At 37.8% G+C, this 21,852-nt stretch overlaps 1 protein-coding gene across 1 annotated transcript; it reads right to left on the bottom strand.

The window, feature by feature from the left end:
* Positions 1–3,944: 3,944 nt before the first annotated feature.
* LOC139740575 (twinfilin-1-like) lies at positions 3,945–19,892 on the bottom strand. Its single transcript, XM_071651162.1, has 9 exons — positions 19,759–19,892; positions 17,440–17,517; positions 13,228–13,280; positions 10,624–10,749; positions 9,914–10,009; positions 7,674–7,904; positions 6,871–7,021; positions 5,675–5,793; positions 3,945–4,963 (listed from the first exon to the last, which is right to left on the bottom strand). The coding sequence occupies exons 1-9, from the start codon at positions 19,781–19,783 to the stop codon at positions 4,805–4,807; spliced, it is 1,038 nt and encodes a 345-aa protein (XP_071507263.1). The 5' UTR covers positions 19,784–19,892; the 3' UTR covers positions 3,945–4,804.
* Between the last annotated feature and the right edge of the window lie 1,960 nt (positions 19,893–21,852).

The raw sequence follows: 21,852 nt of genomic DNA on the forward strand, positions 1-21,852 counted from the left end.
CTTTTACAGTGTTTGTGGGATCTATTAGTGTCAACATGATGGGGGGGGGGGGTGTTCTCGCTTCCATTGATGAGGTCCTGCTGGTCCTATTGGACTGATAACATCCAGGGATGTGTGCCACACGTTTGTGAGTGTGTAATGTGTACGAGCTTGGTGCCCATCTGTCAATAATGTATAAATTGGGAAGTTGATCATGTCTGCTGTTCATTCAATCTTGTTACAAAAAAATCAATCAAGTGAAATGATGACCATTATACCATTCAAACAAAACAAAAAAAAACCTCATACACACAAAATATTGTTTCCAAAATTAGCTTGCTACATGAACCAAGTTGTGCTATTGATATGCATTATAAAAACCTCCTTGACCTCTTTTATGCTCTTGTATTGGTTATATTGGAATTTGCCTGTAATTCTTTAGTTTTCATATTGCCCAAGAATGTAAGTTAGAAATTACTTGAAAAAAGTGGGCAACAAGTACTGTAAAATAAGGAATTTTCGCATGCATTTTAATTTCGCGAATTTCACGAGCGCCAAAATTCGCGAAATTATGCACGCAAAAGCTTTTGTCTACACTACATGCATTGAATGCCAGTAGCAATTCGCGAAAATTTCATGCCACGAAAAAGGCTGTCGGCTCCAGTTCGCGAAAATTTCATGCCGCGAATATATCATGTTTTACAGTATACATTCAATTACATGCAGTCATCTTAGTTTTCATAATGCCCAGACTACATGAGTGGTATATGTATGTTTGTTTGCTTTTTACACAAATTAAAAGAAAATAAAGAAATTTGTCAGAAGCAATCAAGTGCAATACATTTGTTATCACAAGCTGACTGAGGTCTACTATGTGATGCATTATTTTCAGCTTCTGTAAGCTTGTCCCCCTCCCCCCTTTTTTTTTTTGCATAGAGAAATCCTTGTCCCATGATCCTTTGCAAAACAAGAGGGAACTTGTCTTTAATATCTTACAGGCACTTAGAAAGTGGGAAGAAATGCTATGCAGAAGAGGAATAATAATAAAAAAAAAATTTGGCTAGTGAAAAGCTGTAGTCGGGCTGAATAACGTGTACCGATTGTGTCTCGTTCCACTAACTGTGTAAAGAAGACCGTCTTCCAGAGCCAGTAGACCCAGCACATTCATGTAATGGAGGCCAGCGCTGTACTTTTAATAGACTGTTTGCTCATGCTGCAGGCATTGCCTTTTTCAGCTGTGTATACTCAGTTGTCCGTGATGGAAATGTTATGGGGTGAATCATTACAAAAGTCCAGAACTTGGTATCGACTTGCTGTGAGTTGCACACTGACATGCCTTCCCACTTACCACAGTGCCACTAATGTGGTGAATTTCTCAATGATTGTTCGTTTGCTGTGTGAATCAATTTGATGCTGATCTGCACTTGAAGATGAAGAAAACTTAAAATCATCACTTGTATCAAGTAGTGAAATTTTATTTGTTTTCATTCTACAAATGTCATAATTGTACACCATCTTCTGCATGTATAATGTTGCTCTTATTTAAATAAAACTGCATTTAAAAAGCTCAAAATCCACACTATCCCAAGGCATAATTCAAAGGTCACATATATACTGAGAACAAATTAAAGCAATACATATATTTCTCTCACGACAGGCAAATCCCAGAATGATGAAGGTTGTAGCTAATCCAGTTGACTTCATTATGATCAAATCTTGTTAAAAAACAGTAAGTTTCCTTTTTGCTTATGTGCATGAAAAAAAATGAAGAAATGTTGATCATTAATTGGGCATTCTTGACACCCAGCCCGTCAGTATGGCATTTGCCTGTCTGTGGTAGTTGCAAAAAGATAACAAAAAATGTCAGTATATGTAGTAGTAATTTCAATCACATGCATACAGTACATACTGTTCATAAAAGAACACAAATCACTGTGACAGGATTTAAAAAAAAAAATCCTAATTACCAAACATACAGTGATGAATCCTGCATCGAACCACTCATTCTAATGGTAAAGATTCCATCCTATTTCAACAGCTTTCAAAAAAAAAAAAAAATTCAACAATAAGCAATACATCAATTTAAAGAAGGACAAGTCCTTGTAAATCAAATTGAAGTAGTTCTATTAACACCTGCCTTTATATCATTTTAAAACCAGCTGTCACTTCTTTTATTTTTCTTTCAGGGTTGCCTATCACCAATGCAATGTGTTTTGTTTTATGCCGAAGGAAGCGGTGCCAATAATATAGTCACACATGGATGACTTGATGTAAACTCATCAAACATCCACAAAAATTTTGTGTCCCTCTCGTGTGGGGAAGATGAATTTTGACATCCATTCTCTGTGAGAAGTAACATTTCGGAAAACCAAAATGCTTAAAAGAGATTTTACATTTATCTGTCAACACACTTGCACACAGTTTGCCTTGCATTATTGAATGGCTTTGTGTGTTTCAGTTCAGCTCAGCCAAGCTTCAGGTATACATTACAGTATTAAAGCAGTGCATGCCTCTACAGACACGATGTATATCTCAATTAAAATACAAACAAACAGCAGATCACTTTTTCATGTCAAATCTCGATTCTGGATGGGGCCTACTAGTTTCATCAAATCTTGTCTCGTCGCGATACATCTAAGATTTTTCTTTTGAGTAATTCTAAATACAGTCTATACTACTTCATGGGAGGTATATTTGAGATACAGAAGTTGTAGTCCCATGCATACAACTCGAGACAGGCTCCTTGTATCACACTTTATCCCTAAAACCTGATATTTTGAGCAATAAAACATCTATTAGCCATTCACACACCTGCGTTTTTACAAATGTATCAAATTCAGGCACAGAGTTTACACTGAAAGAGGAAGTCATGCATGGTGGTAGGGTATTCTAGATTCTGCAGTTACACATAACTTGTGTAAACATAAACACAAAGAAACAAACATACAAGTTTGTTTTCACTCTGAGGGTGCCATCTCTGAAGATAATGCACAGTATTTCACATTTACCGTGTAAGCATTTCAAACACTGTAAGATACATACATTGACACTCTAGATTACTATACATTAAAGTAAACACACTACATGATATCCAGCGTTCTGTGGTATGTGTACCACAGAATTTTTATGACTGCAGTGTTGTGTTCAACTGATAAACTACACACTGTGTTTGCCAACACAGATTGCACTCTTTAAATGCATCATGATATTTGCTGATATTTAAAGACAGCTTCACATGGTTCACCCCACACTACAAGATCATGCTCAAGAAGTGCTCAAGAAGAGCAATACAAGATTCCTTGATTCATGAAGATGTGAAAGAAACTAGGCTGAAGAGGTATGCACAGAAAACAACAACAACAATGCACTGTTTTTGGCTTAGAAATCTGATGACAAAAGAATCAAACAAGATGATGAGGGATACTAAGGCAAAGGTTCACCTTGCAACTTGATGTAAGTTGTACATAATCATATTGAAATGGAGCCCAACTCCTCCCCCCCCCCCCCCCCCCCCAAACGTCCATACAATGAATGCAGACTTGACTACTGGCTGAATCACTCCGATTAGTCTCTTGGAGACTTATCAAATACACTTATCAAGTGTTATGAGCACATACTCACAGCAAATATCCCCCTTTTTCTTTTTCAACCAGGAGAGATTGTTTGATTTCCTGATTTTATTGTGATATCAATAGTAGACGTCATCAATGCCAAGTAATGGCCAATCCATCTTATGTGACTATGCATTTTCACCTCACATTTCCAAAAGGTTATAACATACAGTAGGTATCAAAATCAAGAGTATTTCTTGCATTAACCCTCAATTAACACTACCTTTTATGTGTGCATGTGAGTAACAATGTGTATAGTATAACTATGATGTCAAAATTTGACACTAAATAATTATTGAACGTATTTTATCCACAATAACGCATAACATGGATCGATAAAAGAAATGAAGTATTACAAAAAAGGGAATGGATGAAAATCAATTCTAAAACATATACCATCAGGATGATTGTAAACATGCATGATTATGGTAACAAGCAAAAAAAAATAAAAATAAACAAACAAAAGAGTGACAACATCAGGCTTACAAAGTGTCTGTACACTTTATTCTGACACAAATGTGATATGCCAGGCATTGCTGAAATCGTATTCCAAATGAACCACTGAAACTGAAGATGATTTTTGTTGGAGGTATGGTCTCCATACGACACTGCATGTTCTTTTATGGAAACTACATGCAAAGCAATGTCCATTCCACAGAAATGCAGAACGAATTATAGAAACATCCAACTTCCTTCCGAATTTCTCTCTGTGTGTCAATCTATGATGTGGCACACAGTTTGGCATATTGCTTGATATATGTCATCATTTGCACAGCTTTCAATAACGGGCAAAAAAGTAATATACAGGAGCACAGTTAAGTTTACTCTCTTCGAATACAAAAGAAAGAGTGGGTGGGGTCGGCCCCCGGGTGATTATTTTTGACTCTCTGTTGCATTTCTATCTAATGAAGATATAAAGATGCCGTGCATCAAATCAAAAGTAGACACACCGATTCTGTCCAATAGAAGAAATTTCTAAAGTATCTCTGCACTGGTGAAAGATGTGAGTACAGATTTAAAGCTTAGCCACAGGTAAATAGACTGGGCATTGGAATAATTAAGGAAAGTATGGGCTTCAAACTCTGCTCCTAAGAGCAGTTTCCTGAGCTCTGTAAATAACAACAATAAAAATCTATAAAGCTTATGATAGTTATTGAATTTTCTTTCTAACGTCTTCAGAGAGGATCGTATCTCACGGAGACGGTCCAGTTCACTTATTGTGCCTTGTCCCGGGCTCCTGTGACACGGGATTGACCTCTCCTTCCCGCTGGTCCCGCTGGTTTCTGGAACTTTGGCTTGTGGACGATTCGGATGGGATGGACCTCGCTCATTAGGAAATCCTCCGTCAGCTCCTTCCTGTCTTCAATCTCAATCTGCAAATGGGAAAATAAACAAAGAAACCCACAAAATCTGAAACATTGTTTTCTGTGACAGTGGGGAGGGAAAAGCACATTTCTATGAGACAAACTACTGTAAGACCATAAATAAGAGCAGAACTTGTAGCAATAGGTCACTTGAGCCATTTCCTCAAAGCTTTAATGTCTAAATATCTCTCTAAGGGCTGATTTTTATCAAAGATTAACAGTCTGCAATAAAAAGGCTTTTGTTTATTTGTCTGTGTGTTGCAATTTCTCGACAAATTGCCCTCCATCGACATAAATAAGACCCAATTATTCAGTGTTTAGAGTAATAGCCATGACAGAAATCATGGGCATACCGTCGGTGTACATATTTGGATGGGGCTTGAACCCTTGACCTCCTGATTGCTAGACAGGCATCATATCCACTAGACTACTGAGCTTCTGCCCAACAGCCAGTGATGGTTCTAATCCCTTTATATGTAGCAGCAGCTGGTTCTGCATATTCATTCATATTAATGATTCTTGCTTCAAGTTGTTTTTATTGCAAATGATTGACAAATTGTCCTTCATTGGCGTAAATACACACTGTAAATGAACACCTCTAGACAAGAATCATTGATTTGCCTATTTGTGTTTTCCTCTTCTCATCGAACATGTTGAGACGGCCCCTCCCCCCCCCCCCCCCCCCCCCCCTCTCAAGCTCAATCTCTTGTGGAGTCTCACCTTGGTGGCAATCTCCATCCCCAACTGCTCCATGACGTGGAGAAACGGGGCCTTGCAGCTGGAGTAAAGCATCCGCTCCTTGACGGAGCACCTGTAGCCGGGCATGGTGTAGATGAAAACTGGAGGGAAGACATAAAGGATGCCACATGAAGCTGATTGCTTGCAGAGTCATGTTTCCTTGGCAACACATGTAGTGCACTTCACAAATTTGATTCCAATTCTGACTGACTTTCTGTTACCGCTCACAAACAAACACACACACACACATACACACACACGCACACACAAACAAAGACTTTCCATGGGAGCTCCTGCCTGCTGTATTTACCTTAGAATTTACAGGAAAAAAGAAAAATTGCTTGTTTTGAAATCAGATTTTATTTCTTCATTGGATGGTGCAGTCAGAAAATCAACATTAACTACTCTAATACGAGGAATGTTCAGTTCATGTGCATTTTAATTTTGCAGATTTCGCAAGAGCCGAGTTTCGTGAAATAAACCTGTTGAGGATAGACTGATTTTGCTACACCACGCATTTCCCATTGACACTTGCCCGAGTGTACTCGGGACTCGTCCTGAATGGGTCAAAATGCATGCTACAGATCTTGTCTACACTACAAATTTTGTATAATATGCATTGAATGTAAAAAGAAACTCTCAAAAAAATAATACCACAAAAATATCGTGTTTTGCAGTATCAACCTCCGTTCTAGTCCACAAAATGCAACTATTCTGCAGATTATCATTTTTTTTTTTTTCCAGAAGAAACATGAATTTTCTTCATGTTTATGCTTAACAAACAGCACAGGCATCATCCAAGACTTACAACATGATTGAGATGCTTTTTTTATGAGGTGCCCATAAAATGCCATGTCAGACAATGTACAAGCTTTCAAATGGACATTACCCTTTCACTGCTTACCTTTACTGCATAGTTACAACAAAAAAACCCCAAACCTGAAATTACGTTCTCCGTCATAGTCTACTCTCTTTCTAATCTAGTAAAGTTCAGTACATTTTGGTTTCAAATGTTCACACTCAAATGCAAAAAAAAAAACCAAACACCCAAAAACAAACAAATCAGTATAGATCAAAATCAACATGCAGTATAGAGACAAACTGATCCCTATAACATAATACCGCAGGTAGTACTGCTGTTGAGTAAAAAAAACAAACAAAAAAACATTCAGCGTTACCTATGCTGTTGTAGATATCGCCTTCGTACGTGTGGGGGAAGACAAAGAGGTTATAGCGTGGACTGTCGTCAGGAATTCTTGATGGGAGGTCCGCCACTGAAGTTTCCTCACATCTGGCCAGCCTGATAACCTCCGCCTCCATATCGATAAACTGGAATTTCGGGTAGGAAATGTCAATGAGGCAAGTGTCATTCTATATTTCCTAACTAAGATGTAGCCATTTCAGCTTCAGATTCCCACAACCATACAGCTCGAAAAAGAGCAGCCGGTGTCAAAATTAAATGCATTCGCAAATGGGTAACTGGTGTTAGATGCCACTTATATATGCACCTAGAATCGCCACAATATTTATATAATGTCATATATCATTTCCTGTTTGTATTTTATGGTGGAATGCCAAATGAAGAATAATGATAATAATAATCAATCCATATTCTCATTTGACGAGAAAAGAAAGTATGGCTTTGATTTTCATTGCTGTTCTCTGAGGGCACTTGGGAATAATGCATCTGGTGTTACCTATAAGTTCTACAAGCATAACCCTGTTGATAGCTTGGTAATCAAAAGAAATATAGCTGTCTTTCTTTAATATGGTCATCTATGAAGTATTTTTCTGTTCTTTTCTTGTATATTTTTGCAGTGGTTGTAAAATGCAAATATTTTGGTGGGCAATAATCTTATAAATAATCAATGTCCACATATCTATAATGACAATGAAATAAATTCTTAACATACAAACACACACATATAAATATATATATACACACACACAACAAACATGCAACTGCATTAGCTAGACTTACAAGCTGAACGTATGTGGTACTGAGTTTCGCTATTTCTCGTATCCGTGCCAGGGCTTCTTCTTCGACGGGGAAGGCGAGACCAGGAAGTGTCTGACTCTTGGTGTCCACGCCGATTTCTGTCCGCGTCTCCATCTCGAGCACTTTTTTATGCTCTATCTCAGCGTCTGTGAGTGGGCCTGGGGCGGCCTTGGATACCAGATGTTTGCCGTACCCATCTAATGACACCTCACTCTGTGCAAGAGACCACGATTGAACACATAAACCCAACATGAATGACCTTGCACCACACAGCCCACAAAATATTTTATGAGGACGTTTCCTGATAGGCCTGAAAGTATCTGGTGTATTAGTTCACAGGATTACTCCTTTTTTTGTGTGTGTGCAAACAACTGAAGTGCAAAAGCATGAAGCTATTCAAATGTACAAAGTATTTAGTTTTGTTTGTTTTGTTTTGTTTTTTATTTTTGGTAGGTCTATGTAAACACTAGCTGTAAAAGTGGAAGTTTTCGAGGTGTGGAAATTTATCCGCAAAAGAATCCACTTTTACAGCACCTTCTAAAACCAGCTGGCTGTTTTAGTGTATTTGACCTTGTCTATTCCAATTTTGGATACACATTGTTTTTGTTTTCACATGATATACAATCTAAAATACAAACTGTACATTTTTCTGCAGATAGAGGACTTTTGCAATTTGCATGGACTAACGGCTTGATGTCTGCTGCTGCCTCAGACTGCAAAGTTGATGTTGAAGACACCAAAGACAGGTGGTGCACTAGCTGTACTACTTTAAGGGTGCATTTCTGAAATTTCCAGTTTCAGCCACGAGTATGTTTCTGATATCTAAACTAGTATGTATGGCAGGACAAGACTGAAGAGATTGAATGACAGTTGAGCTTATAAAGCTCACAGATATACTTATTGAGGATAAAAATAAATCCTATTCAAGTACATGTACTAGGCCCCATGCTTTCTAAAAGCAAATTTGTACTGGAAAAAAAACAACGCAAGCGCCAAATTGTGTCTCGCCCATTCGCGTACAAGAAATTAATATTTTGCTAACTCCCAGAAGTTCATTGACCCACCTATGGCCTTTGACCTTGTGGTGACCTTCAACTCCCCAAGGGACATTTACCATCCAAGTTTGGTCACAAACGGACAAAGGGATCAAAAGTTTTGAGCCATAATCGACACGCGCCATAAAAACTTAACAATGGGCCCTTAAAATTTGTTGACCCCTTCCTGTGACCTTTGACCTTGTGATGACCTTCAGCTCCCCAAGGGACATCTATCATCCAAGTTTGGTCACAAACGGACAAAGGGATCAAAAGTTATGAGCCACAATCGAAACGCGCCATAAAAACTTAACATTGGGCCCTAAAAGTTTGTTGACCCCTGTCTGTGACCTTTGACCTTGTGATGACCTTCACCTCCCCAAGGGACATCTATCATCCAAGTTTTGTCACAAACGGACAAAGGGATCAATGAGCCATACCCACTTTGTAATCAAAACGTGCCATAAAAACTTAACATTGGGCCCTAAAAGTTTGTTGATCCCTGTCTGTTGTCTGTTCGTTGATCCCTGTTGACCTTGTGGTAACCTTCAACTTCCCAAGGGACATCCACCATATAAGTTTGGTCACAAACAGACAGATACATCAAAAGTTACGAGCCATAAACGAAATGCGCCCTAAAAACTTAACGTTGGGCCCTAAAGTTCATTGACCTCTGCCTGTGACCTTTGACCTTGAGGTGCCCTTCATGTTTGGTAAAATGTGTTTGTGTGGTGTATAACCACTCTTCCCTCCAAGTTTGATTGAAATTGAAATCCTCAGCAGAGAGTTTTTCAAGTTTTTGTAGCGTTACGGACAGACGATGGACGGACGGACGACGGACGGACGGAAGACGGACGGACGGACGCCGCAGGCGATCCCTTAGTCTCCCAACACCCCAGGTGGGCTCAAAAAAACTCACACTTGGGCTGGTTATGTCATTCACTCTGCCTTACCCTCTCCTAAACTTTAGATCTATAAAAGACAACAAAGCCAAAATCATTAATCCCATTGCTATGCGCTATACTGTGTGTTCATCCACACTTCACAGTTTCAGTAAGGCACTTTGTGTGTATTGTGGCTCGTTTGTGCCAAACATGTCCCTCTTGGCTAGCAATCGAGCGGATGTGCCAAAAGTCACACATGACGAGCAATATACAGAGCATAAAGATGTTTAGAGATCTGTCTCACCTTCAGTGTTCCTGAAAGTTCTTCCTGTATTTGACTCGCTCCAAATGACATCTTTATTGTGGCCTTGGTGCTGGCATACAACATCTTTTGGCGAACCTGTGTAAATATACAGCGATTGGAAAACGCAACACAAAAAAGATTGTTCAGAAGTTGTTCTCCAAAAAAATGATGGCTTGGAGAAACAAGCTTTCCACCTCTCATCATTGTGACAAATTTTACTTACCACAAACACATCTTAAAACAAACAAACAAACAAACAAACAAATTTCATGGAGCTACTTCAGACCAAATTGCCTTGCAGTCTATTCAAATACATGACAAGCACGTCAATGAACAGGCAAGTGAAAAGATTTTTAGTGCACAAATTAGACATCATGTTTGTTAGATATCGCAAATCTTGCATTAAAAAGCCATCTAAGGCTCATTTACAACACTCACTCACTGTACACGCAATCATTCAACCAAATTTGTACACTCCTTAGGCTCACTCTTGTAGACTCCATTGCATTACAGGTTGTAAATCGTTTAAATCTATTGATGATCCATCAAATCTGAAAATTTCCTTGGGTCTTGCCCATAATAGCAGTTATTCACATATTGTTATGTCATTGTTACCTCAAGCATGTAAAGCAAGCTAGATTTGTGTCCACGTACACTGGAGACCTAAGCACTCAATACCAAGCACTCAATGTCAAAATGAATCAACTCACTTGGCAGTTGTCTGGTATGTAACTGATGAAGAGCCATCGGTACCCCGTTTCGTCTTTTGTGTCCATGCGGTAAAAGATGTAGCACGCCTTTTTCTCCTCCAGCATCGACAACACACAATTGTCATAATGTGCCCAGTTGTTAAGGAAGACTGCTCTGATATACATTGTAGATCGTTCTCAACACTATTCCCTCAATGACTGTCTTAAAAATGAATACTGTACGAGCTGAAATTTTTGCGTACAGATATCTTCGTGAATTGCTACGTGGAGGACATTTTCGCGTGTTGTTAATTTTGCGGTTGCGAGGGTCAAACTGAACTTTGTTATTTGCGCGTTGTTATTTTCGCGTGATGTTATTTTCGCGGTTCAAAGGCGATTTGCGAAATTCGCGAAAATAAAACCGCAGCAAAAATTTCAGCTCCTACAGTACCCCCCCACCACAAAAAAAAAAGAAATCTGAATAATAAATAAATCTAATTTTCAAAGTCATTTTGATGGCTTCCTCTACCCCTCCTTATAAAAACTGGAACAATTTGACAGTAGGCTCAGCACAAAGTAGACTGGGATACATTCCCCTGCAATCTGTTTATCCCATTACTGAAAATTATCCTATTCCTTCAAATCTTTAAAAGCAGAATGAATTATTATTAGAAATTTGAAGTTAAAGTTAGGCCTGGAAAACTACGGTGACCTTTGACCATTCACCCCATATGATTTCATGATCTATTTATCTCTTTATATCTGCCCTTGCTACATATTTAACATATCATTACAACCCAGGGATTCCTAGCTTACATTATGGCTTGAATTGAATTACATTTAGTACAAGATCAGTGACATACGGACTTTTTTCTTAGTGGAGTAAGAAAGAAGGGAGAAGAGGAATTAAAAAAAAGAAGAAGAAATGTTAGAAGTGTAATTCACTGACTGTAATACAGTTCATCATGTCTAGTTACTCACTAATCTACTTTCAGTACTAGCCAACATAAACATTCCACTTCCTGTGTCCATTCATGGTAGTTGTAACCCTGTAAAACCAGTGACTCACTGTTGAAAACTGACCACTGAAATTGACGAGTCACAAGGCTCTCTTGTTCTTGTAGGATGCCGGTACCTAGTAAGATACAGCACCTGAGTAAATCACTTGCATTCTGGGCATCAGTAAGATAACTCTCTTCCCTACACCTTGTGCATGTACTGTACCCTCTCACAAAGCAAAGCCATTGCAAAGCTTCTCAACACTAAAGAATTAAAAAAACAACAACACACAGTTTGTACACAGCCATGCATGAAGGTCATTACATGTATACGGTATGCCAAGGTTTTCTACAACTGATTAAAAACTATGGGAATAGTCATAATTTCACCGATATGGCATTGGCCATACAAATTATACTTTCCCAAGGGACATGTCCTATCAGTCAGTAGTACAATTAATGTAGGTTATGAGGAAGTGTCTGGGCTAATGCACCTTAGAGTACACAAAATATGATTAAAGGACAAGTTCACCTTCAGAGACATGTGAATTGAGTGAATGCAGCAATATATATAGAACACATCAGCAATAGTTTGAGGAAAATCGGACAATCCGTTTAAAAGTTATGAATTTTTGAAGTTTCTGTTTAGTCACTGCTGGATGAGAAGACTACCACAGCTTGTGATGTCACATGAGTACAACGATATAAAGAAAATATAAGGAAAATTCAAGATATTTTCACTTTTCCCGCATAATAAAGGGACGCTTCAATTCCCTCTTTCAGAAGGCAAGGGGAATAATATTACCCTTAACATACGTCAGTGACAAGTCGAGGAAATGTGCACCTTTTTCAATAAGTAAAATTTTGTGAAATTCTCTTTATATTTCCCTTATATCGTTGTACGCATGTGACATCGTACACTCTGGTAGTCTTCTCATCCAGCACTGACTGTGCATGATACCTTAAAAATTCATAACTTTTGAACAGATTGTCCAATTTTCCCCAAACTTTCACTGATGTGCTCTACAAATATTGCTGCATTCACTCAATCCACTTGTACAGTGCACTCCCGTTACAACGAACACAAATACAAGGTTATAACGAAGTAAATCTTCTGGTCCCAAAACTGTATCACCATTAAAGTCTATGGTACAAAATTCGCTTATAACGAACACGGTTATAGCGAAATTTCCGTTATAACGAAGTCTTTTCCGAGCGCCACAGACAAAGAAAAACAAAAGATATGTGCTCTGTTATAACGAAATGCGAATTGCTTTCGAAAATACGTAACGGAACAAGCATTTATAGCGTCTCTGCATGGGTGAACGCTTCACACCACTGTGTGTTCGCTCCTTGTGTCACACACAGTTTCTGAGGGGAACTTGCGTTTATTATTGTAATACAGTTATCCCATCACATTTCACATAGCTTTGCAGTGTACGCTGTATGATGAGTATTCAGCAAACATAATATATGTGGTTCCTTGTTTTCGTTATATATTGTATTTGTTCGGTTATAACGAAATTTCGTTATAACGAAAGAAAACTGCCGGTCCCAAGCATTTCGTTATAACGGGAGTGCACTGTATAATACTGAAGGTGGACTTGTCCTTTAGTAACAAAAGGATATCTTCCTCCCATGTTCCATTAGTCTCCTTGTGATCTGCCAGTACCAGTTCCTCTGCAAGACAAAAACGGAGGAAATAAAAACAACATAATTCTGAGCAAGTATGTCACTAAGAAGGAACACCAGTAAGCAGAGCCCCATATCCAATCATTATCCTTGCAATCCATCCTAACTGCAAGATTGAAGACAATGGTGTCTCAGGTTACACGTCTAGTGTTTCAAGTTTTCAACAAACTTTCAACTGACTGTAACTTTGCATACCGGTAATTTGATGCCTAGACATATTAATAAGCCAAATACCTATAGTTCAGAGGCTGAGCAATTAAAATCTTTCTCTGCCTTGAAATATTGCAATGCATATAATACGTGCAGTGGGCCCACTTTCCGTCAAATGTCTTTAATGCACAGTACAAAGGAACCCAAATGAAAACAAACAAACAAACAAACAAACAAACAACCCCCCCCCCCCCCCACAAAAGAAAAAGAAAAAAAAAAGAAACTACAATGAACAGGGATGATCTACAGCAGAAGTCCATCTGAAGAATGCAATTTAGTAGTATGGGTACATCTGCACTTTATGTTGCTAAAAAATGCATTTTCAAATGTATGTTCTTTGATAGTAAAAATTTGCTGTCTTCAGACAAGCCAAAATGGCAATACATCCAGAAGTTTCTACTCTGACTGATACTCCCATACATCTACCTACAGTAACACCATACAACTTATATTGTGCCCTACATTCTAGATGGGGTTTCTGTGCAAATTTCTTAAATGATCAATCTCCACCTTTTCTATAATATAGTGAATAATATTTTGATATTAGGTCAGTGAACACAATCCCCCTTTGATTGAAAAATCTGCAATTTTCTTTTTTAACATTGCTATCGGTGACTAACATTTTAGATTTGAGTAATGAAACATACATAGATGTGTGCTACACTCAGGAGGTAGTGAAAGCAGTTTAATCTTATGAATGAAAATCAGAATGCAAGCAAAAGTGAAAATAAAGTGAACAAACACATAATGGCAGAGTTTAGTTCATCCCCTACTGTAAGTCAGATTAAAGTTTGTTTGTTTTTGTGAGTGCATAAGCATATGTAATTCACGTAAATGCAAATACACATAAAATCATAAATCACAAATCAATTACATACAGTATGTTAGTGTGGATGGGACAAATGCACTGTAATTACAACTCTTAAGTTCTTGTGCAGTTCTAAGGTGAAACTTGGAATGCATCATATGAAAGTCCAGCCCTAACCTTCCTCTTGTCTACAGGTGAGCACATTCAGGAGTATTAATGGGTCACAGAGACCATTGATTATGCAGTGGTGACAGAAGGGAACACAGATCGCTGTCAATCACTCTGACGATGAGTTTAAATTACAAACCACCACTTGATTATCCCTTTAACCCTTTCAGGACGGGCTGATCTTGCAACAACATGCATTTCCCATAGGCACTTGCCTAAGTTTATTCGGGACTCGTCCTCAATGCAGAGACTCCAACTCTCCCGTTTTCGACGGGAGATCTCCCGCCGAAAACCCATTTTTGCAAAACCTCCCGTACTCCCGTTTGAGATTTAATTTCTCCCGCCCTGGCTCTGTGTCTCCCAGTGGAAAGGATTTCTTACTTATTTCTATCGTATGTTGAAAAAATAAGCCTTAGATAGCACCAAAGAACATCCAAGAATCCTAGGAACTTCGCGCTTCGCACACATCAACTTGGAGTCTCCCGTTTGCTAGGGGTTTCGGGTGGGAGAATCTCCAGATCAGAAGGTGCTTGGGGTTGGAGTCTCTGTCAATGGGTTAACAGTAAAGGGTCTATGTGTGCACTGATTTATCATGAACAAGTTTCCATTTGGAACATGAATTCATAACATAGGCAAATGACCTCTCTATTACTACACGCAACACAAATTATACAGTGTAGACATAGACACATACTGTATGTATAGACACACACAGTCACAGACACAGACGCAAACACAGACACATATTAATTGACAGGCCAACCAAGTTTTAAATGGTTGAGATTCTTTTTGTTTTTGTTTTTGTTTTCGCTTGAAATTTAAATTTTTTTGATAAAATGCCAAGCCTTGTCAAGTTCGAGGCACTTCATCCCACTTCCTCATCAAAGTTTTAAAGGGATGGTAATAAAAAAAAAAAAAAACTAAACATAAAATGTTAAAGAGCTTACAATTCTAAGGGAATTGAAAGTTTATTTGATGAAAATCAGTTTTGAAATGATTGAGATATCCAAGAAAACAAAGTAAAAGAAAGAGATTCTAATAAAAGTCATGGCCAGTCACATTAGGATTGCTTTTTTTGATACCTCAGCCAAATCAAAACCAATTTTTATCAAATGAATTGTGAATTCCCCTTAGAATTACATGTTCTTTCATATTTTCTCATTATCTCACAAACACACAGTCACACACACATCATATATACACACACACACAAGTTGGAAATCTGCAGCTAAACCAAAACTGTACCATCTCTTTAATGAGTGATTGGCACAACACAACCTAGAACCTCATGTCTGAAAGTTGTTAAGGGTGCAGATGTTTCCGCACACATTTCCATGTGAAAGGAAGGAGATCATATTACAGCATTAAATGGGTATGTCAAATGTGGTACAAGGAACAATCTGAAGACTAGAATATGTTTTTATTAGCGATTAACAATGGCAGTGACAATTTTATGCAATCCTACAGTTCAACACAGTGACCATGACGTGAAAATAACAATCAAAAACCCAAGTACACCCTCGCCATCTAATAATTGGTACATGTAGGGAGAGAACGTTCGTGATGATCAATCTTTTCCTATAACAATCATATTCCCAACAAGCCAATATCATTTTATATCTGATAGTCAGACTTTGTAATTATGTGTCCATTTTAACACACAAAATAAAAATTGACGGTTTCTGCAAGTGTACAGAAACTATTACAGTACTAGGTACTCTCCGCGCAATCGGGTATCGCTTAAACGGTTACTCCGTTTAATTGGGTAGAAATGTCAGAGTCAGTTCCAATGCACATTAAAATTACCTGATAATAGGGTTGCCTCTCCGCATAAACGGGTAAATAATTTTCTTCTAATCGAATTTCTACCCACATTTTATTGCATAAACACTTTAAGAAATCATGCATGTCAAGTTTTCCATGGCTAATCGCATTCCTTTCCACATGTAGCTGGCACTCACAATTGCATCACAGACAGGAGTTGAACACACTTGCGCTCCTCCCTTGCTCTGCAACAACATTCACAATACGAGAAGTTTGCAACGAAAATCAGGCCATGTACCAGCTCCATAATTTTGCTATCCCCAGTCAATTCTCGAAAAGTAACCCGACATTCTACGTTACTAGTGCACGCAAAGAGACGTGTTCGTTTCGGGAAACCCCTGCGTGTTAGGGAGGAGTCTATTGTAATCAAACGACACAGTTTTCTGAAGACATATTTGTCCATAAAAAGAGTGTAAATTATTGCTCATGACTGAGCAAGTAAGTGTAAGGTATGCATAATGTGCAATGCAAGCACGCGTGTTGAGCATACAGTGTAGGTGTTTGGTGGAGTGTACAATGCATATAAATATACATTGTGTGTGAATGAGATGCGTGCACGTTCTTCTGTTAATCAGGTACTCCGCTTAATCGGGTAAGAAACGCTCTGCCCGAGCCTAACCGATTGTGCGGAGAGTACTGTACCTACCATAATGACCACCAGTTCACTGTGATTCCTAGATGTCATATTAAAAGCCCATTCCAAATGATTACATGCAGACTAATGTAGCTAGACCTACTAAACTCCCCTGTCTGCAGAATCTTTGCATAGAATTTGCAGTGGAATACAAATTTAAAACCTACACACACACACAAACACACACACCCTATGTTGAGCACAGTGGTGATCAAGTGTACCCCAAATTGCTCATTTTGAGATTTGCATCCAGTATTCATTGTCCAGATCAGGAATCAACTAAAACAGTTTCTCTAGTAGAGTAAGATTAGGTAAACTTGTACAAGGGTTGTAGGTTATTGACACATTCACACTCTAAAATGAGTTACGAATTACTGCCACGAGTGACAGGGAATAATGAAGAGACAAGTGCAAACCTTCAAAGATCTACAGTCACAGTTTCAATTTTCCATGGCTGGTCTGACAAGTCCAACTGAATTTATATCATCATGAATTTGACTTACCATTGTCTATAATAACTTTGATGACTCTGTACTGTCCATCTTTAGATGATGCTAGGAACGCTGCCAGCTCCTCAGATGCTGCAAAAGTGGATTGAAATATATTTATCAAACTTGTAAGAGAATCTCTGAGATTCCCAGTCACTTGTTGTTTACTTCACAAATCCAAGAACATTTCAAACAATGTTATCAAACGCTTAATAAAGGAAACCAAAGCTCAAAGAGAAATGTGGATTGAGTGAAAGCAGCAACATTAGTAGAACACATCAGTGAAAGTTTGAGGAAAATCTGACAATCAATACAAAAGTTATGAATTTTTGAAGTTTTGGTATTGGAACCGCTGGATGATGAGACTACTAGAGGTTATGATGTCATGTATGGATAACAACATACAATGTAAAGAAACTATAAAGGGAATTCCTCAAAAGTCACTTCTCCAGCATAATGAAAGAGCACCTGACTAAGTGCTTTCAGAAAGCAGGGGAATAATTGCTACCCTTAACAAATGTCAAGTTTATCAAATTGATGGAATGTGCAATTTTGATGAAAAATAGTCTGAAATCATGAACAACAAGATAAGGAGGGAGGCGGTTTAGGACATTTATTTCATTATGGTTTTGGTCAGTTGATGATTTCAGCATTTAATTGACAAACATCTTTTTCTGAAGTCCAGTTTGGCATAAATTAAAGAATCACAGGAACACAATTTGACTGGTAATTTAGTGTAGTAGATTGATCTACTTATTCCCCATTGCTAATGTTTTTGGAGACATGAGATAAAAACCACAGTATTGTAAATGAAGAAAACAGAATGACAAATTTCCCTACATTCACATTAATAAACACCAATTATTCAGCATTCTGAATAGTGGATGTTTTAAAAATCATGGGTTATAAATATTCTGATGGGATTTGAAGACATGAACTCCTGATTACTACAAAGGCATCACACCCAATACAAAGATGTCACCCGATAGCCATTGATGGTTCAGATCCCTTGCAGTATATATGACAGAGGATACTACTGCATATTTAAATTATTCTTGTGTCATATATTTTTCTTTACTCTTTTTTTTTAAATCTGTAAATTACTTGCAATAACAAAGAATAAAATTATCTTTACTCTAGTTTAAATGACTGCAATGGCCATTTCACAATGTACTTTCATCATCATAATCATCATTATCATCATCAATCATCACCATCATCAATCATCATAATCATATTACAATCATAATCATCATCATCATCATCATCATCATCATCACCATCATCATCATCATCTCAATGGGAGTGTAGCCTAGGTACCATGTAGGTCCTGTCAGTCTCCCGGTCGTCAGTTCCTGGTGCCGTTTCAGTCTATAGGGGTCTATAACCAGCATGGGTATGGATGTCGGACAATTTCAAAATGCTTATCTGACATTTTACCAGCATTTTAAGTTAGTGACTGGCTGCACATGACACACCTCCACCACTCACCAGTCTAACTCTCGAGTCTAAGCATCTCTACCCTAGCTATAGCACCGATAGAGCCTTTTCACAGATATCTACCAAGTCACCAAGTCTGAAATCTTCAGCCTATTTCCTTTGCTTGGGCCTTGTTGGATACTGTAAAACATGATATATTCACGGCACAAAATTTTCGCAAATTGGAGCCGACGGCCTTTTTTGTTGCAAGAAATTTTCGCGAATTGCCTCTTGCGTTCAATGCATATAGTCTAGTGTAGATAAGAAATTTCGCGTGCATTTTAATTTCGCGAATCTTGGCGCTCGCGAAATTCGTGAAATTAAAATGCACGCGAACATTTCTCGTTTTACAGTAATTCAGATCCCTATTCAATATTTACTTTGGCCTGCTGCCTTCGGTGGGTTAGCCTAGCTATCATTTTAATACTTTGTCTTTGTGTCAGGTCATGTCTGGCTCTATGTCAACCTAATAGTTTTAAATGCAAATGGTTAGAATCTACACATGTGTACCATTAGCATTTACGGTATATGAGAGAATTCGTGGAGCCCGCCTTGTCAATGTCTAATATTTAATACACATCTCCAAAAGAAACAGGTCGAGTGAGAGCTACGCTGCGAAGCTAAGAATAAGATCGTTGAGGACTTTGACGATTCAGTGAAGTTACACACGGTAATTAGCTTTACATTGAACAGACACATATTTAAATGCATGGGGCTACACATCTGGCACGCCTACCGGTGTTCCTGCTAAAAATGCTACATGGCCTACAGTACAGACGCATTGAATTCAGCTAGGTGCGAAAACAATGAAACATCATTCCACTTGTGACTTGGTATAAAATAAGAGCAACTTACGTTTGATTCCTGTTTGATGTGACATATTTACAGGAGATTGTACTCTAAGCCCTGTGGATTGCGTAAATTAACAGACGTTTTGATGAAACACTGATCGCTGGCTTTCAGATAAGGAGCACTTCCGGATATTCCCGGCACCTCCTCTCTATTATACCTCTTGTGTGTGTCACTGCACTCACAGCGTCATCAAAAACCGATGACTACAAACTGCGTACACGCATAAAATAGATAGAGATACTAATAGATAGATAGATAGATAGATAGATAGATAGATAGATAGATAGATAGATAGATAGATAGATAGATAGATAGATAGATAGATAGATAGATAGATAGATAGATAGATAGATAGATAGATAGATAGATAGATAGATAGATAGATAGATAGATAGATGGGTGGATAGATAGATGGATAGATAGATAGATAGCTAGATATACATAGATGGATAGATAATATAGATAGAAAGATAGATAGATAGATAGATAGGTAGATAGATAGATAGATAGATAAATAAATAAATAGATAGATAGATAGAAAAATAGATAGATAGATAGATAGATAGATATAGATGGATAGATAATATAGATAGAAAGATAGATAGATAGATAGATAGATAGATAGATAGATAGATAGATAGATAGATAGATAGATAGTTTTATAGCTATATAGCTATCATAGATATACAGTACTATAGATAAATAGATATATAGATAGATAGATAGATAGATAGTTTTATAGCTATATAGCTATCATAGATATACAGTACTATAGATAAATAGATATATAGATAGATAGATAGATAGATAGATAGATAGATAGATAGATAGATAAATAAATAACTAACTAAATAGATAGATAGATGGCAGGTAGTATACAGATGTACAATGTATATGAATTATGTAAAACTAAAGATATAATTCTTGTCACTGATGAAATCATGTTCTCTAAGGGTGTAGGGCTACTTTTCTTATGTTATTCATGGTATAGCTTTACATAATTAAAAACTTCCCCATGTTAAATGAAGATCCAGTAGAGACTGACAGGAGACTGTCTGACTGAATTTCTTGCTGGTAGTGGTGGTGATGGTCCGATAGAAACCGACAGAGTACAAAGAGACCACTGAAATCACTAAGTTTTCTGACCAACATAGAAACCAGTGGAATAATGATAGCCTACCTATATAAAAGCACTCACAGAAACCAATATCATCAAAGAAGACTGAACATCATGCAGATAATTCTGATAAATTGCACTGCACCAACAAAGGCCCATAGAATCCAACTGCACCCACCCATCTGTATTCCAGTATAATATGTTGGATGCAAAGGCCTGTTATGATCTTACATAGCTTAGTCTTTAGTATGTTGTTGTTGATTCTTCAGGTAGCTAAGTCTCCTGTCTGACTCATATATGATAATGGGCCCCGATCGGAAAGCCACTACTCATGTCGAGTAGGCCTATATGACAAACAACAAGACACGATTAATGAATAATCATAGCCCAATTGAATAATGGCTAAACATTTATACTCATTTAAATACATTATAGAACAGCGTTATGACAGAAGATCGAGGTTCATAGTAATCAACAGGGCAAGGAACTTTGTGTGTGTGTGGGGGGGGGGGGGAGCTAGGGGAGTGCAAGTGGTTAGGTCAAGGGGCAAATTCCCCCCCCCCCCCCCCAGCGCTGGATCGTTTGGAGGAGTCAAAGGAAGGACAAGGAAATCAATGTGTGGATGCATCGATCCTCCTTAGTTGAAAAACAAATATAAAAGTTTACTGTTTGATTTTATTACAATCGTGACAGGAACGAAATTACCATCACTTTCAGATGACATTGAATTAAAATAAGAATTAAAATTATAGAATGAAGTTCTCGATAAAAATTGAAGATTATACCCTAAATCAAATTTGTGTTTTAAGAGTTTGATCGCAAAATGGGCTATGAATAATGATAATAATATATGAATAATGAAAATAACACGGGTTGTATGGCGCATTTTCCATATACATTTTACTAATATGTTCAAATGCATTTTGCTATGGGGTCATTAATAAAACAATGGGATTTTAGATGTTTTCAGACATTTTAAA

The sequence above is a fragment of the Diadema antillarum genome, unplaced genomic scaffold (genome assembly GCF_040938485.1).
Source record: "Diadema antillarum isolate AM-2024a unplaced genomic scaffold, OU_Dant_1.0 seq00000861_RagTag, whole genome shotgun sequence".
In the NCBI taxonomy this organism is placed as follows: domain Eukaryota; kingdom Metazoa; phylum Echinodermata; class Echinoidea; order Diadematoida; family Diadematidae; genus Diadema; species Diadema antillarum.